At 45.8% G+C, this 18973-nt stretch overlaps 4 protein-coding genes across 4 annotated transcripts; 2 read left to right on the top strand and 2 right to left on the bottom strand.

Moving 5' to 3' along the window:
• Positions 1-250: 250 nt before the first annotated feature.
• Positions 251-8101, bottom strand: BDB00DRAFT_875869 (uncharacterized protein; the record flags this gene model as incomplete). Its single annotated transcript, XM_053127412.1, has 2 exons — positions 251-5433; positions 5506-8101. 2 exons carry the CDS (start codon positions 8099-8101, stop codon positions 251-253), a joined length of 7779 nt encoding a protein of 2592 aa, XP_052976166.1.
• A 2303-nt stretch (positions 8102-10404) lies between these two features.
• BDB00DRAFT_941323 (Bromodomain associated-domain-containing protein) lies at positions 10405-12981 on the top strand. Its single transcript, XM_053129366.1, has 2 exons — positions 10405-10812; positions 10935-12981. The coding sequence occupies exons 1-2, from the start codon at positions 10494-10496 to the stop codon at positions 12758-12760; spliced, it is 2145 nt and encodes a 714-aa protein (XP_052976165.1). The 5' UTR covers positions 10405-10493; the 3' UTR covers positions 12761-12981.
• A 1048-nt stretch (positions 12982-14029) lies between these two features.
• Positions 14030-16837, top strand: BDB00DRAFT_980427 (uncharacterized protein). Its single transcript, XM_053129973.1, has 7 exons — positions 14030-14525; positions 14611-15029; positions 15122-15332; positions 15429-15725; positions 15892-16507; positions 16595-16668; positions 16760-16837. The coding sequence occupies exons 1-7, from the start codon at positions 14146-14148 to the stop codon at positions 16779-16781; spliced, it is 2019 nt and encodes a 672-aa protein (XP_052976164.1). The 5' UTR covers positions 14030-14145; the 3' UTR covers positions 16782-16837.
• Positions 16838-17444: 607 nt separating this feature from the next.
• BDB00DRAFT_578538 (FUN14 family-domain-containing protein) lies at positions 17445-18660 on the bottom strand. Its single transcript, XM_053117922.1, has 5 exons — positions 18601-18660; positions 18339-18493; positions 18047-18240; positions 17752-17907; positions 17445-17637 (listed from the first exon to the last, which is right to left on the bottom strand). Exons 2-5 carry the CDS (start codon positions 18442-18444, stop codon positions 17587-17589), a joined length of 507 nt encoding a protein of 168 aa, XP_052976163.1. The 5' UTR covers positions 18445-18493; positions 18601-18660; the 3' UTR covers positions 17445-17586.
• Positions 18661-18973: the final 313 nt, after the last annotated feature.

Raw genomic sequence — 18973 nt, 5'->3', positions numbered from 1 at the left:
GCCGATTCGCAATAGATCAAGCAGGTGCGTCAGTGGCGATTGCATCCGAACCGATTCAATAGTTATGGACAGATACACCTGAATTGTTTTTATGTATTATCAAGTTCTAAACTTTGGAATGGATTATATTACGGAAGTAAAAGTTGTATGTATTATTTACACAAAGGAAACAGTAAATGTAAGAAGGAAATAATGAATAGAAAAGAGAGAGGAATAGGAAAAGACAGGCTTTTGATCCTGACGTATTATATTATAAATCCCACACAGTCTCTTTGACGAAGATGGAGGCAGTCTGTCGGATTTGTCCTACAGCGTCAAGATCATCCACTTGTATCCGGATTTGCCCTGGTATGCTGTCTTTGGGGTTGGCGATCCTCACCATCAAAGTCACTGCGCTGTCAGCTTCCACCACTCCTGTTCCATCGGCCGATAAAGGTTTGATTTGGACCATGTCCTGTGCTGGAAACTCGGCCGCTCCTTCGATCGTGACCTTGTATCGCAAAGGTAACTTTGTTGCGTGGTTGAGAATCGTCAGAGGATGAGCTTCGGGTCGACACACCACTTCCAAGTCGTCGCTATTAACTTCATCTAAATCGTCGCCATCCCTGGGTCGTGTTTCTGCCTCTCCTTCTTTGAATGAGACGACAGATGCTTGATCCTGATAGTACGTCACGAGCTCGAAATCCAGACGCCGCTCGCTAAGAGAAAAGATGGGCGTTTCGATCAATGCGCTGCGTATGGGTATCATTTCGCGCAACTTGCGGTTCTCTTCAACGTTGCCCGTTTCCATGGGTCTCGTGGTAACCCAAAGATTCGCCAATATGATGCCATCCGCATCTAGCAGATCTGCCCGATCATGCGGTAAGCGAGAACTTTCATTGGGTGTAGCGCGTACTCGTACTTCCATGCGACCTTGAGGGCTCACAGAAATACCACCGCGAAGCGGCGTATTGGTGTAGCGCGAAAGTACATCTAGCTTGAGGTATTCATCGAGTCCAGGGGCAATATCGGCACCGATTTCGAACCGAATGTCGTCATCAGTAGTGTTGCGGATGACAAACCAGCTGTCGCATGATACATTTGTTGCGGCGATAGGGTGATACAGTGTCGGTAAAACGAGCTCCCCGTTCGTCAGCCGCTCGAAAACCAACTCGAAAATGGTCATCAACGCTTTCAACTTGAGGATCATTGTGTTGTTTTGGTTGTAGTTGTTGGCCAAGCGGATGTCAAAGCGTCGTTGCCCTGACGATTGGTCGCGTATTTGTCGGGGATCAAGCGTGCCTTGCACGATCTGGTTCTTACGTGATGGCACATCAAAGGTGGTAACGTTGCTAACGACTTTAGTGGATCCCACCTTGGGCATAAACGACATGAAATCTGGATGGATAATATCGTAATTGAGCGGAACATCAGCCATATTGCGCACAGTGAAGCTAAACTTGACAGGTTTCCAAGATGCTGCGTGACCAATCGGGCCCAAATCAATCCGATCCACTCCAAGCTCGGCGACAGAGACACAGAACATAGCCTTGAGTTCTAGCGCAAGCAGTTCCACTTGTTGCGTCATGTCGTACAGAATAAACATGCCTGCAAGCACGCCGCTCTTGCCTTGCAATGCTTGTGCACGGTCGTGGTCTGTCAATTTCTCCGGCGAAGGGCACTGTAGTCGAACACGCACACGCTGCCCAGCATCCAATACCAGTTGCCCGCTACGCTGCAGGTACGCTCCTTCCTCAACCGCATATGCAGTCCTGACCTTGTCTTCGTCTGCAACCCATCCAGCAGTAATATCAATATCACTAAGCGCAATAAGCTGCATAGCCTCGTCCGAAACATTGGCCACCTCGATCTCGCGCACGTAGAGTCGTGCTTCGTCCTTGTCAGATAGCATCATGACTTGCAATGCTGGAGGCATAGTCTTGTGCTGATTTGCTGCGGGACAAACATACACGCTCTCCCATTGTACGACTGGGAACGGATCCGCCTCCTTGTGATGATCCTCGTCTTCTCCACTATCTGCGCCTGCAGCCGTATCTCGAAGCAATAACTGCTGTTCTTCTCCCTGAACCGCCCATGCCTCCAGGTTGTGTTGTTTGACGAAAAAGCGCACCTCAATCTCAAAGACCTCTTGGCTGTTGTGCTTGTTTGTGACAATAAGCTTCTCGCTGAGTAGACCATACCGATACGCGTGTATGCGGAACGTGATCTGAGCAACCGACATGGTCGGAATATTCGCGACATCATTTGACTGTTTTTGCTGCTCCTGTTGCTGCTGTTGCTGCCGTCGTTCTTTTTGATCCAGGTAATCCAGCGCTGACTCGTTAGCAGCAACGATACCCCGCCATCCGTTGAGTGTTCCACCTCGTCTATCCAGGACAATGTTTCTGCTCGGACACTCGACCTCGTAATCCAATGGTAGCTGGCCAGATTTGTTCTTGATAGTAAACGAGCCATAAAATTCTGCACCAAGCTTATCAGTGTAGCCCAGATTGATCTTTTGATGAGATACCTCCAGGTGAGATTGACCGATAATTGAAATGAATTTGACTGTCTGCGTCAGCATCAACACCAATCTGTCGTCCTCGCCTTCAGTGGATCCTTCTTTTTCAGCATTCTTTCCTTCCTCTTCCTTGGATGTCGTTACTGGTGTTATTGCTTCTGCTGCCACCGGTGTCTGGTCGTCTTGGGTATATATAGAGAACTTGATACCACCTACAAGTTCACGACACTCATCCGCTGAGGAACTGCCCAGATAACCCGTCAATAAGTTTGGTTGAACCGCTACCCACACTGTCGTCATGCTACCCTGCTTGAAAGGCATCATCTCCACTAGACCGCGCTCTCCTGTCTCATCGACAAAAATTAGAACTTGATGTGACAAATTGCTTTGGCAGGTAATAAACAAGTCTTGTCCGGATACATTTTCCACCAGCAGTGGGGTCACTTGCGAGTACTTGGTGCCTGGGTCGACATACGAAAAGCCAAGATCCAGCTCGCCCTTGTTCTCTTCGGACAATGACGGGAATGCCAGGTACGACTTGTAATGCACAAGACATTGTAGCGTGAAGGTTTGTATAATGTTGGTGCGGCAGTTGCGTATGCAGAATGTATGCTGCTGCTTACCGACACTTGTCGGCAGGATTTCAAACATGAGCTTACGCGTCTCCTTGGGTGCCAGCGATGTGTTTGTCTCCGGGCAAATGAAAAAGTGCTTTTCGTTCGCGTCCAACAAGAATTCATACTCGAGGGGATCATCCGACTCGTTCGATACGCGCACGTAGAATGTTGACTTTTGATCCACCTCGACTCGTCCGCCGTCAAAGAACGATCGCTCCAATTTCAGTGGCTCAGGTTGACCATCCATCAGGTCCGACGACTTCCTCTCTGTGCGCTTCTCTGCTTCTGCACTTTCTATGACAACCGCACTATCTGCTTCCGCTGTTGTTGCTGCTGCCCCTGCCGCAGCAGCCGTTGCCTGGTCGGACGATTCCATAGCAAGGGCCTCCTTGTATGCAGATTGATCCTGGCATAGCGTGGCAGTATACGTTATCATTTTGTTGGTATCCGTGTTCTTGTATTCGTGGGCCATGATTTGCCCTCCGACATGTTGCATACGCTCCATTGGGGTATCATTGTCAAACGTGTTTGACTGCACAGGCCGCGCCACAACCTTGAAATGCACCGAGATAGTCTTGGTTGCGTTCGGATCTAAGGGAAATACTACACTTTCGGGCGTCTTTTTAAAAATGTTGGCGCTCTCCTTGTTTTCTTCAGCTGAGTTGGCCTTCTTGGTCTGATCTTCTGAGCCTCCTGCCGCTGCACCGCTTGAACTGTCGTTGTTTTGCGAGTTTTTGCTGGCATCTCCATCTTCTTCAAGTACGTCGAGCTTGCGCAGCTTGGCCAGTTTCTTTAGGTATTTCTTCTCCTTGTCTGGTTGGCCCTTGCGTCGAGCAATTTTGAGCTTTTGCTCCAAATTTTCAATTTCCTCTTCGGCTTCTTTAGACAACTGGCTCGACTCGTCATCTTCAACAACAAAGTCAAATTCGCCATAGTACCGTCCAAAGTTTGCCTCGTTGGGATCCACACGGATCTCGAACAACCGCGTTTGTTTGTTGGTATTTGTCAACACAATTGTCTCGACGCGCTGGCATGATTGGTCGATGAGACATGGGCCAAAAGCAAGTTCGAGCGACTTGATAAAGAACGTAGACGGCTTGCGCACCATGGCCTTGAGTAGTAGCACCCTATCGTTGGTCCGGTCACGGATATTCTCAACAACCAGGCGTTCCATGAAATGCCCTGCAAGTGTCGGCTCAAAGACAAAGTCGATCTCACGTTTACCAAAGGCACGTACAACACCATACCGACCAGCGCCCAAAATGATATCGCCCGATGCGATCGAACCCGATTTGCGGATCGCGTACAGCAATGGTGTTTCGCTGCGATTGTGCAGGACGATCGATTTGGCATGCCGCTCGTTTCGTTCGACCAAACCGAAATTAATATTCTTCTGACCGAGATCCATAATGGAGCGACTTAGCTGGGCACGGACAATCACTTCACGGACAGGGATGGTCGACTGGTCACCATACAGCAGACTGGCAAACTCCTCTTGCTCAATGTTGCGGTCAAAGTCGACCAGACGCAAAAATATCCGTGCGTCTTGCTTTTTTGGCGCACTTTGGACATGCGGCTTTGTGTCACTATTCGGCGTAAACACAATGACGACTTCCTCTTCGCCTTGCGGATCGACATTGATTATGGATGATCGCACAAGATCGCCTTTCTCAATCAGACGGTCCAGTTCGCGGCGCCATGCAAGCTGCTGTCGAACGAATCGCTCCTCGGCTGATTGTTTGGGAAACAATGGTGTTGCTGCTTTCGACCCGTGCTCCAGCACCGAAATCAAGTCTTCAAACGGCACGCGCGACTTGCCAGCGATATCTGCCCAATCAAGGTTCTTACGTGATTTGTACCGAGCAGCAGTGATTCCCAGAGACCGTTTCGATTTAACGCCTTCTGTCTCGTACGAATCACCCCTCTGTGAACGCTTCTTTATCCCATTTGATTTAGCGCCATTGGTCGTGCTGCTGGATTGGTCCGAGGATCCTCTGCTCTGGTGTTTAGTCAATTTCCGTTCGGCCAAATCTGAAACACGATGGTGCTTTATTACACGGCTGATATGTGATGCTTGCGACTGACTTGGCTTGTTTGTGCTATTCAAAACGACGTGCTTTCTGCGTGATAGCGCAGAGTGTCGTAACGGCGTCGTTGCAAGATCCAAGTATGCAGTCGAATAACTGTCTGCCGCTGTGGGTGTCGCAGCCGCTTGTCCTCGAAGGACTGCTTGCGGTAAGCCATTCTTCTTAGTTGCTGGTAACGGACGTGGCATGGAAACACCGGTTGCTATGTTGCGGTCCAGGTTTGCGAGAACTTGGGAAGCAGAAGCAAAAATAAGGTTAGCATAAACGTAAACAGTACATCAGTCTGTTTTGTGTAACTTACTCGACTTGTCCATTGGCTTGACTTGACCAAATTTCTTGCCAGGAGTTACGATGGACGGCTGCTGATCGGACCTCTTTTTCTTGACAAACACGGCAATATCATCTAGTAACGACGTGGTGATTTCCAACGTCAGTGGCGCGCTACGGATGTTTTCAACCGTGAATGTGCGGATGGATGGTGAGTTGAGCACAATTGAGCCAAAGTCCAGAAAATTGGCGCCTGTGGTGGTGAGAATACGATAGAACAACGAGTGGAATGTCACGCGGTTCTTGTCAATGTTGGTGCTCTGGACTTCGACAATCTGGTCATTGTCACGGTTCAAATAGTTGACGAGTGTAATTTGCTTGCGATACTCTGGATTGACTTTGCGGGGGTATAAATCCAGTTTGAGCTCGACGTAGCTGCGCGGCTGAATGACGATTTCACCACGCAAGCAGTTCAGCACTTTGGAGGAGAATTGCAACTCGACACGAGCGATAATGTCGGATCGATTGAAGATGTTGATCGGAAGCGATTTGAGTGTGCCGACGTCAGTGTCGCCGAAATTAATGCTTTTCGGGATGACTTCGACAAACGACGTGCATGTTCGCGCCTTGCACTGGATCGCTTTGCGTTCTTTAGGCTCGGCGCTGCGATAGGTGCCATACTCGAGGGCGATACGGAAATTGCGCCGGATAAGTTGTCCTGCATTAAAGTCGTTGACAGAGATATCCTTTCGTGGCCGATACGATACTTGAATAACGCGCTCTTTTCCCGGACGCAAGACCAGATCCTCGATACGCGTGTAGCTACCCGCTGAATTCAATGTTGGTGTGGACGACCGGTCGTTTGACAGTTCAAGCAGCCGACTTGTGGACTCGTCCTTTGACACATCATACGTGCTGTCGGGCTTGTCAGTGGGTGGCGTTTGCATTCGTGTGCCTCCTGTGCTACTACTACCATTGCCGTACGATTCTTGTGAAGTTGGAGAAGGCGAAACGTCATATTCTGAGATACGTGCGACATTCCTGGATGATGCTGGTGACGATGCTCTTGAGCTCACTTCACTGTTGGGCCCGGAGATCTCGCTGATGCTAGCAGCATTTGGCGTCGTTGTCAATGCATTCGTTGATCCCTTCTCAGACCCCTGTTGCCTGCTACCTGTACTTAGTCGCCCAGGCAAATCTTGTTCAGATAGTTGTTGATGCTGATGATTATGCAGTTGCTGGTCCCTTCTTTTTCCTTTGTGTTCTGCTTCTAGTACCGCTTCTCCAGGCTCCAATGCGGCTTTTATATCAAACACAACGTCAGCTGCTTCAGGTATAAAGCGCACCTCGACTGATGACTCGCCGACATTGTTGAGAACGATTTGTCGCATGGTCCATGTACCAGATACACAGTCACCAAAATCGATTACATTGCCGCTACTGACGATCAACGACTCTTCACGCAAGATCGATCGTACAGACGCATGGACTTTGGTTTGTACGACGTTGCGTGCTTCATTAGCATTTTCAATTTGCAGATCGTAGTTGAATTCGCCGACCTCCTTTGGCATAAACGTCAATCGTACCAACCGATGAGAATGGCCTGGGATCGGCTCATAGTCCAGGACCTTGCCCGTCTCGGCGTCCGAGAACTGCAACCATCCTTCACGATTCAAGTTGGAAAGGTCAACTGTGTTCACCAACCAATGCAACTCGATCTCCGAGTTGTTTTGAATTGTAAAGTCCTTGTAACACTCCTCGCCCAGCATACAGTCGTCAAAATTGACGCCCGTCTCTGCGACATCCGTCCACATTACCGATTGACAGACGCTCGCTCGAAATTTGACCGACATTTGATACGCAGCTGGCGTTGACGACGATTGCTGCAGTTCTTGCAGTTGTTGTTGCTGTTGATTTGGCGCAGCTGTCTCATCGTCGTTGACATAGTATCCGAAAAAGAATAAGCTTCCGGTAACATTGAAGCTTTCGTACATGTTACCCTCTTCGGCAGCTGGATCATGGTGCACGTTAAAACGTCCTTCTGACGCCTCGTTTCCTTCCTCCTCGTCTGCTCGCACCATATTGTCGGTCATTTGCCTGCTAGTTTCCGGCAAAAACGCCAAAATGAAGGGGCGCGATTCTCGTGGTCCAAGTTCCAGGTGATCGATATGATTGACGTAGTTGAACAGCTGGTTGAAATGAAACTCGCCTGCAGCATCGTTTCTGGACCAATCGACCGTATTGGTTGCAATTGTGTCAAATGCTCCTGCCGGCAAATCGCGCAGGTTCTCGTTGTCAAGCTGAAACGCAACCTGGTTACGCAAATTGGAACGCATTTTGACCAAGATCCACTGGTCGGTCAAGTTGCGTATCTCAAGTCGTTTAAGTGCATGCAAACCGTTCTGGTACACATTATCTAGCGTAATGCGGTTGTGGACGTTGACCAATTCGAACAAGGGTTGTTTGCTGCTGTTGTTGCTATTGCTGCCAATTCCATTATTTGCGGCTGTTGTAATGGCGCTGGTATTGTTACCGTTGGTTGTGCTGGTGTTGGTGTTGGTGCGCAATTGATCTTCTGGATATGGAACGGAAGACGACGACGACGACGAGCGCTCATTGCGACTGGTCATGTCCGGCAGGTCCAGATGTGCTTTGTGTCTGTTATGGAGCTAACGATCGAGCGTTTACGGCAAACCGTGCGTGTGTGCGCTGAAGAAAAAGAAGAGAGTAAAATAGAGAGGGAGCAAGCGAGGGCCTGCGTGCGAAGGAAAAGCCCGACCCTGAGCGAGATGAGTGAACCACTTGCATTTTTTGCGCACACCTTCTTTTTGCACTTGCAGTTTTCGAAGCGACAGAAAAGCTAAAAGCGTTGCATCTCTGAGAAGAAGACTAGTATGTGGAAAGGCTCAGTAAACTCGTTGTTTGTTTTTGCTGGCCATGAACTGAACTAAGCGCTTGTTTTCTGCCTCTCCCTCCCAAAAAAAACTACTAGTACCTTGGCCATACAGAATCGCCTGTTTGTACACGTTTCGCAGGTTTGGTGGCTGGACCTCCCAACATCGATGCTATTGTTTTGACCTAGCGCTCTCTTTCAAGCTTATTCTCTACCCTCCAGACAAGTTTTAAAAAAACATTGCGTATAGCGCAAAATTCTGAACCTTTGCATACATCTTGTTCATTCAAATTGATAGGGACATATCGTTCATTATTGCCGCTTTGAGCAATTATCAGAAGGGAGAGGCGATCTTTTATCCTCATGATGAGAATATCGCCTTTTCCACAGGCGCAAAACCATGTGATGAAAGCACATTTACACGTATCACTTTGCTGTTCCGTTATAATGCTTAGATCGATCTGGTTTGTAATATAAAATCATTTATGGCAGGTCGTATACAGTATGCGGGGTAAAGAGCTGTATAATACCACCGCCCCTGCATTGTCGCCAAAGTGTTGTAGACCGCCGTCGCGTTCTTGAGCTATTCTTACCCAAAGTCAATTTTCATTTCTTCTGTTCATCCCCTATATAACTTAAGAGTGAACGTATGAACAAGTATTCTCTTTATATTAATACTGTATTTCTGTATCTTTGCGTGGATGTTCACGTGTCATAATAAACCTTTCCCACATAGAATCATCCTCTGTAGCAGATCGCCGCCATACGTAAATTGTGGTCGCAGCTTTAGAAAATGAAGTGTCTAGCTCAGCAATGCTTTTAACGAAAGGAGGTTTGATTATAGAAGCTCATGAAAACAATATTTTTCATAGTCAATCGCCACAAGGGTAGCAGACTTCTAACTTGTAGACGCATTTTCATGCAGCAGCGTCTAACTTATCAAATGTCATAGTACATATAAGAATAACATCGATGGTAATAGAGCACAGTACAGTATTTGTTTGTTGTAAGCCAAGTGTACATTGTTATAGACATTATGCTTTCTATCAAAGCTTACATAATCATTTGGCATTTTTAATATTCAAGAATGCAGTATTATGTTGTCGGTCGCTTGACAACAGCTCTATACGTTGGTCCGCTTTAAATTCGTGAAAAGTACAGAAATAGGCAGGTCGAACACTTAGTACAATGGTTCCCCCCTCTGGAAGCAATGCTTCAGGTTTAAAGCTATCAACTAGGTATGTATTACGAATAGAGTCAAGTTGACTCAAATCGACAGTATGATAACTTGTACTTGCAATATAGGTACATAACAGTATAGTCTAGGAAACTGAGTTGCATTAAGTGCTTAGTGAATCATACCACAGAATCCTCGATACAGTTGGTATTGGTATGACAAGCTAGGCTTAGCTAGCAATATATAACACCTGTATACTTACACATAAGCCTCCATATACCCGTACTAACCAGGTCGATCCAAAGTCACGAGTAATCAGTACGAAAGTGTTTCTATCTAAGGGATAGAGTGTGGTTCTCCTATACACCCAATTATGCTTAATACCTTCAGACATTGTTGTATCTTTTTTTTTTGGGCTGGATATATCAGTTCCCTTTCAACAAGTATCAGCGTAGACAACGACGAGAAGAGATAGCACCATATAATATCTAGAAGGCACGATAGATTGTGTTCTTCAATACATATTATACTCTTATAGTGATAGATGAGCTAATAATGACATTTTCTAGGGTAGCGAATGCCAGTTTGATATCATCACAAAAGAATAGAAGCATAGGCGCAAACCTTTCCTGTTCTTGATACTATTTCATCACTATAGTTACCCTGCAAGCTCGTTAACATGATGGTTAATTTATAATGAGCATTACATAATTGCTGTAATTAACAATAAGTCAACTGCTGATTAGGTACGAGCATGTTATATGCAAGATCTTGAATGACTTTTAAGTCTCATGGTAGTGATTTTAGATTCAGGTGCTCTCAGAAACAAAGACACGGCGAGAAATAAGGGAAACCTGGGCGTCGGACTTGCTATTTTGCCGTTGCCTCTTCAAAGTTCGGATATGATTAAAAGTCGACTGCTCTTTTGCTCATACCCCATTTTCTGAACATAATGACCGACCAATTCTGTTTCGCGTTGTTACGGACAACAGCGTTACAGATCTTACAATCTGCAGGATTTGATTCTGCTCATTCCGACCCGACCAACAGTTTAACTGATATTTTGAGCCAATACATTCAGCTGTTAGCCAGCACGACATCATCGTACGCTCAACTCGCAGGTCGATCTACTGGCAATATTCGGGATGTGGTAGACGGCCTCGACGAACTCGGAATTACACCTGAATCCTTGAAAGAATGGCTTGAGTTAGAAGGCAAGGCATTAATGCCAAGCTGGACTCCACAGTCTGATCCAGGTCGTACGCTGGAAGGTAAGATAAATTTGGCACCGTTGCAAATTCCTTTTCCTTTCGACTTAGCCTCCATAAAACATATATTATTGAAAAAAAAGAAAAAAGAAAATAAAAGAGGCTAATTGAATTACTAATGGTAGACGTCGTAAGGAATGGTCGAAGTAACCACGATGACGCACTAGTATACGAATATAAGGATATACCATCAGACAGCAACGACGACGACGACGAAAACGAATACGACGAAGAACTGTACTTTTTAGACGGCGAAGTAGAAAAAGAGGAGGGAGCAAAAGATGAAGCGAAGGAACTTATACCCAAGGGTGAGAAGAAGGACAAGGGCCCGGAGGAGAACAATGGACTGCCGGATTATATACCACCATACCTGCCGCGTTTCCCATCGTCTGTCAAAGAAGACGCGACTCCGCCACCACGCGCGTTACCACAAGTGATGCCGTCCATAACTCGACAATCCTCACCCGGAAGCCCAGCTGTACCAGCACCCATCATTGTCCGTCATAGAAAGAAACCCGTTGAAAATCCATTCACACACGTCGTGCCGTTCGAAGAATCTGCGTTGGCAGCAGACAAAGGAGCAACATTGCTATCGCTTCGCGAAAACGAAGAAAACAGCAGACAGCAACATGATCAACAAGAGCTGCAACAGTCACCAGCATCAAAACGACGGCGAGTGGCATTAAGCAGCTTACCAATGAAGAAGGCTATGTATTCACTTGCGGATAAGGAACAACAAGAAAGACGTAAACAACAGCGGGAAGCATTGGCTGGCAACCATGCAATGTTCAGGAAATTTACACAAGACGAAGCGGCACCGGGAAACACCATGTTTGGAAACAGTGCGGGTATTTTGGAAGAGCTGTTACGACGTGTTGCTCCACCGGCCATGATATCGAAATTGTCATCACCGAATTTGCTGGTGGATGTAGCAATGACATCAGCGCCTGCTCCCGCTGCCAATCCGACAAGCAACGGTACAACACCAGCGCAGCAAGAGTCAACCGCCATACGACCGTCGTCGTCCAGTGCCCATGGCAACAACAACAATAACAACAACAACAGTGGTGCAGGCGCCAGCAACATCAATAATACGTCCATGTTAGCGACTTTGGCTGGTGGACAATACAACCGTAAGCATCCTTCTGAAGAAATCATCACCGCATCAACATCCAGACCAACTACATCTACTCCAACCCTTCCATCCTCTTCATCAGCATCATCATTAGCAGCAACAGCAGCCGTCGCCCTGCCAACAAGCGCAACGACTACAACTACACCAGCAGCTGCTGTCAGTAAACCGACATCCACAACTTCACCTACTCAACGACCCATATCGCTTGCGTCGCTCTCTTCCGGAGGTGGCGCTGATGGCGGTAAACCAACCGGAAAATCAAAGTCGGGCGAAAAGAAGTCAAGTGAAAGGAATTCAGGCGAAAGAAAATCGGGTGAAAGAAAGACGACCGAGAAAGGGTCAGAAAAGAAAAAGGTGCCCAAGCTGACGCTAAATCTGTCAAACGGAAACAACGGAGGGGCAGGGGCAGGAGGAAGTGGTGGTTTGGATGGCACAGCGCCTTCAACCGCAGAAAATACGCCCTCTTCAGCCAGTTCGGTGAATACGCCCAAAATCCGCTTTAAGATCAAACGGCCAGAACCTGCAAATGAAAAAATTGACATCACTTCTACAGACGATTTGCCACCACCACCATCATCTACACCACCCGCTCCGCCAGCGCCAGCACCTGCACCAGCACCAATACCACCAGTGGTGCATACCAACGGAGAAGAAGTGCAGGATGAAGTTGTGCGATGCATATGCGACCATCCAACGATCGACTACGGCACATTTATGATATCATGCGACAAATGTCACGTATGGTACCACGGTGAATGTGTTGGTATAGCAGAAAGCGACAAGGTCGAAACTTGGTATTGCAGGAATTGCAAGTGATGGAGCTGACGAATAATTATATAACCAACAGTAATACAAAACAGATAATAATAATAATAAAAAAGTGCTGTCTGTCTGCAGCCATGTTTGATCCACCTTGTAAGATAATTTACAAGATCCTATCGTATATGCTACTTTGTAGCCAACTCTTCTAAAAGTTCCATACGCTCAGTTATCAGAGCTCAAAGAGGATCACAACATGCAATCTCACTAGCACTTATCACCATTACACCAGTTTGGCCTGATATAGACCATTGCATATGGTTTTTGGTATATATGACTGACAGAACTGCTACATACACTCGAACAGGTTGGTTCATGGTACGCCGTTCTTTATTTTATATCACCATATTACCATCTTGCTATTTATAAAAGGAAACAACGACCATCAGATACAAATAAAGCGACCACATGATGCTGTAATAGAGACGTTTAGGGTTGCGTACCGAACTTAAGTACAAAATCTTTGAAGTGATCCACCGCGTGAAAAAGAGGAAGTCTCGACACGACCGTCCAAACGTGAATTTTTAGCTACGACGTGTTTCGTACCTAAGGAGATTATGAAAAAGTTGTTTCTCTCTCTCGCTCTGCTCTCACTCTCAGCTTCCTTTTTATTCGCCATGTCAACAATGCCTTTGTCTTCGCCGTGCTAAGTCTGAACCATTGGAAACGTAAAAAATGTCTATTTCTTTGTGGTCTAGCTACGATTCACCTAAGATAAAAGTCTTCGTGCTGTTTCTAATAAAGTTAGCAGGAATATCATATGCTGGTTCTTTTACTATGGCGCTACCCATATTTCACAGTTAACTTATCATGGTCCTATAGCAAGTAAAACGGAGGTACGCAACCCTAAACGTCTCTAATGTAACGATTGAGAGCTGTTTTGACAGCTCATATACTGGTCCTCTCAAAGAGTGAGCACCTGTAACACAACTTCCGGTAGCTCTTTTTCAATGGTCATGAAAGGACTTGGCCCAGCATGTATTACCCGATGGTGATTGCTATGGATAATGGTGAACTCAAACCAACTTCAGTCAAAACTACTCCCCGGGCGATGTCTTTTTCTTTTTCCCTGCAGCAAAAGTTGGGTTGTGAAAAGAAAAAACCTTTTTACATGAGCAAAAGTCTGTACTGTTTCCACGAGCATATACTGCAAAACACTTTATTCGAGGGCAAATCTGGCATATTACGAAACACAAATTTTCATATGTCAATGGCGGTTAAATGAAGCCCGATTTTTCCCATTGAAACCAAATCTCCCTTTTTGGTCACGACCAAAACGCGTTCCCGCCCCTCTTCTTTCTCGGTTGAAAACTCGTATTCTTTTTCACATACACGACGTCAACAGCAGTAACAACAACAACAACATTGTTTGACTACAAAGCATGCAACGAGAATTCTCTATTGAAGTAACGCATGAGCCTGTAGCTGGAGAAACACCCATTCGACGCTCCATCTTGGCACCGTTTGAACTCATGACATCACCAGCAACTGGTGTCGACACACTTTACGATGTCCTCCAATACGCGGCTTCGTCGTACAAGCATCGACATGCATTCGGCTACCGCAAATTGGAACAGACGTTTGTTGAAGAAAAGGAGGTGCCTGGCAGCGAAAAGCCTAAGCAGTGGAAATATCACCAGTTCAGCAACTATCATTATTACTCGTATATTGAAGCTGTGAACCTGACTCGAATGCTCGGCGCCGGTCTGCGTAAACTCGGCATGAAAAAAGGTGATAAGCTCCACATCTTTGCATCAACGAGGTTCGTATACTCTTTTTCATCATCATTATCTACGTCTGCCTGGATAGCATATAATAATCGCGTGCCTGTAAATATATTATTGTAGTGTCGAATGGATGCTAATGACACACGGTGCATTCACGCAATCAATTTCGATCGTCACAGCATACGATACCCTTGGCCCCGAGGGCCTCATGCATTCGATCAACGAGACTGGCTCCGCAGTATGCTTCATCAACGGTGATCAACTTGAGGTCTTGGAAAAAATCATCGGTGATTGCCCAAGTATCACTCACATTATTTACCGCGACGTCGAAGTCAACAAAGATGCCGTTGAGCGTTTACGAAACATCCCACAAATCCATCACGTTATTCCTTTTGAAGAAGTACGCATCATTGGCGAAGCCAATCCTGTCGAACCTGTGAAGCCAACCAGCCAAGACATATCCTGCATCATGTACACCAGTGGCACGACCGGGAATCCCAAGGGCGTCGTTCTCACCCATGGAAATATTGTCGCTGCTAGTAAGTGGTCATAACAGTACGCATTGTTAGATATGGACATGTCCTAAAGTAAGATGAACGGTAACGAGCTAAAAGGTGATGCTGTTATATAGTCGCCGGTTGTTGCAAAATGCTACAGCATTTAGTGGAAGCCAATGATACCATGATGGCCTATTTGCCGCTTGCTCATGTGCTCGAGTTTCTTGTGGAGAACTTGTGCATTTTCTTGGGTCTCACACTGGGATATGGTGGAGTGAAAACATTGACGGATGTCAGTGTACGAAATTGCAGAGGTGATTTATTCACCTTTGCCCCCACTATCATGTAAGTTTTCTCATGCCTTGCAAGCCAATTTATTTTTCTTGTTTTTGTGCTGCTGTGTTGCCCGAGAATTATTAACTCGAATTTCTTAAATCATAGGTGTGGTGTGCCGCAAGTGTGGGAAACTATTCGTAAAACGGTGCTTGCCAAAATTGCAGAACGAGGACCTCGCATTGAGAAAATATTCATGGGTGCATTGACGATGAAGGATTATTTAAAGAGCTATGGATTGCCTACAGGCGTGTTGGACAAGATAGTGTTCAAGAAGGTCAAGGAGCAATTAGGCGGCAAGCTGCGGTATGGTCTCTCTGGTGGCGCTCCCTTGTCAGTGGAGACCCAACGATTTTTGTCGCTAAGTTTGGCCCCAATTATTTGTGGGTATGGCATGACGGAAAGGTAAACTTTTGACATGTATAAGTCTACTTGATCGGCCCCGTACAAATGTAATAAGGATCTAACCGTTCACTTTGATTTTGAATTTCTTCTAGTTGTGGGTAAGGAAATATCATTCTAGTACCGTATAGCGAAAAAAAAGGAGGATTTGGATATTAAACAACGATATGTGTAGTATGTGCGCTGTGATGGCTCCAGAGCAGTTTGCGCTAGGTGAAGCTGGTGCTCCTGTCCCATGCACCGAAGTAAAGCTCGTGGATGTACCTGAACTCAATTACTTTGCATCCAACAACCAAGGCGAGATCTTAATTCGCGGACCATCTGTTACATCCGGCTATTACAAACAAGAAGAGCTGACACGCGAAGCCCTTACCCCAGACGGCTGGTTGATGACGGGTGATATTGGTCAGTGGAATGCAGCAGGCACACTCAGCATCATTGACCGCAAAAAGAACCTTGTCAAGTTGAGCCATGGCGAATATATCGCTCTGGAAAAGGTGGAGAGTGTGTACAAGTCATGCCCCCTCATCGAAAATTTATGCGTGCATGCCGACCCTTTATACCCCCGACCGGTTGCACTGGTTGTCCCTCTTGAACACAAATTACGTGAATTTGCGGCTGCAAATGGAATCGAGAATGATGATTACTCTGCATTATGTGCGGATACTCGGTTGCGAAAACTGGTGCTAGGATTATTACAGGAGCAAGCCAAAAACAATAATCTCAAAGGCGCAGAGGTGGTACAGAATGTATGGATTTGCAAGGATCTATGGACATCCGACATGGTAAATCGTACTTTTGTATAAATCTTCAACTGTTGGTTCGTTTGGATGAGCTGTCGTTGATTAATTCTTGTCTTGTTGCAAATATAGGGTCTTTTGACGGCTGCGCAGAAACTCAAGCGGAAAGAAATCACGGAAGCATACTCAGAAAAGCTCAAGCAAATGTACGTATATGTTCAATTCACGTGTGTGCTAGTAAATTGAGTGGGGGATGGACTTGGAACAATAGATTTATCTTTAACACTTTCAGTATAGGGTCTCCTCCCTAGTAAAGTAATGTGGTTACTGCTACATAGTCTTTTAATAAGAACCAATAATCAACAATTACTTTCGTTCACTTTTCTAAACCCTTGAGACTGTGATGGATTTGCAGCTTCGGACCACTGCTAACTTTTAGTATTGTCTATACGAGCAAGCATGGAGGAGCTGCTCCATGACTGAGCCTTTCTCGCTAGTATGGGTCGTATCACATACTGTTTATTGACGTGTATCACTTATCCTAGGTCCAATCCCATCCCATCTCTGCCAAATGTAGGTAATGCTTAAAAAGGTATGATAGTCCAATTGACGCTGCCATGAAAAACGACTTGTCCAGCACGCGGCTACAAATTTAAACATGTTATTATACACACCATGGCCTGTAAAATACGAATGTGCTGGGTCGGACAAGTACAATAATAACGTGCAGAGTGGGCGATCATTTACAACAAAGCAAATCAATTGTCGATGAAAAGCGAGCAAAAAGAAAAAACGACTCACATTACTGACAGCCATCATTGCAGCGTGAGAATACACCATATTTTTTCATGTGTGGTTTATGCAGGATAACAATGATATGTAATTATGCAGGACAATTTGGAATATGAAATGCGGCAATCCGTATATACTATGATCTTGGCCAAGTACATACTGTAGCAAAGAACACATTGTTTTGATCAGCCCTCATATCACAGTAGTCCTCCGATAAAATCCACCTCAAGAGAGGATCTTCAAAAGGTCACGTAAAGCTTATGAGGGTGTTTTATATAGAATTTACATGCTTTCTTGTTTCAAAGGGTTACAGCTATTAGAGCAGTAACACTCTACCCGAAGCGAATACCAGCATAAAGACCCGCCAAAAACGTCGATTTGAACTAATCAGATAAATTAACATATATCTTTAAGCTGGCATTCATTACACCCAACTTCCTTCGCTTTAAGCATTGAGCCACTCGCTTTAACAAAAAATAAAAATTTGGTAGTAATACCTGAATATTCTTGGTCAAAAGATTGATCAGTTTTCGCCACTTGCTTTGTACATCTCGAACAGTAACACGACCATCTTGATCCACATCCATCTGCTTATTGTATCCCGCTTGCATGCGGTCCCAATGCACAGTTACATAGCCTTTGGCTGACATGATCTGTATATATATAAACCGTATATATGTATTGTAGAAAGTATGTAAGAGGAACCATACCACCACGTAATCATGAAATAAATTTACATAGAAGTAAGACGTAAGGTCTTTCCAATCAAAGATTACTAGACTTGTCAGTTACCTGAAGACAAACAAAGCCCATGCCAATCATTAATGCAAATAGTCGACCCATCTTTTTTATAAAGTAACCGGTGCATAAACCGAGCAAAGTGCCAAACGAAAGCTCGCCTTTATGAATTAACGAGCGGTGCTGGTGGGCAATTTGTTGTGCTTGCTCGTCTTCTAGGACGACTGCTGTTGTTGTTGTTGGCACTGCTGTGTATTCGATGATACATGGTGCGTCCGCGTCATTGTTGAGTGCTCCTTTTATCTACGTACAAAGTACCAGTGTGCTTCAAACGGTGATGATTTACCTTGACAAGCGACTGGGTGTTTCTGCATAATTAAGGGCTTTGCAAAGATGCCACCAGTGGCCATGGTGACCATGGCGGCGGTTTGACCGATTCTGCGCGCGCCCATGAGATTAGCAGCTGGTTTTGCAGCATTATGAAACGATGATGTAGTAGTGCTATAGGAGCATTGAGCTAGGAGGAAGGCTAGATTTTAGGCGAAACAAAAGACATTCCACCGGGAAACAAGCGGAAAAACACGCGCGCAGTCTTTTACTTCACGTACCTGGCTTTAAGAAACAGCGAGATGGTAGTGACGGTGTAGATGCAAGACGAGTCCAGTTACTGCGAAAAGTGGACAAAGACAACACGCGTGCGCTCATAGTATTACTATTGGGTGGGGGGAGCGGTGATATATTGTTAAGAAGGGAAAAAGTAGGGGGAGTGGGAACGACGATGTTTGTGGAAGCCGGCGTTATTACATATTCGGAACGATTCAAGCCGAAACGAAGTACAAGCATTGATGGCGCGTGCAAATGCACAAAGAGGCAAGGGGTGGGTTTCTTTTTTGCCCTGCTCAGGGGGAGGGCGACTATTTTATTATTATGTATATATACAGTACACGCTATACAGTCCAATAGGCTTGTAGTAATGAGCAC

The sequence above is a fragment of the Zychaea mexicana genome, assembly GCF_025766255.1.
Source record: "Zychaea mexicana strain RSA 1403 chromosome Unknown BDB00scaffold_79, whole genome shotgun sequence".
Taxonomy (NCBI): Eukaryota; Fungi; Mucoromycota; class Mucoromycetes; order Mucorales; family Lichtheimiaceae; genus Zychaea; species Zychaea mexicana.
Note: the sequence above shows the minus strand (reverse complement) of the source record. Positions and strands in the feature narration are given on the sequence as shown.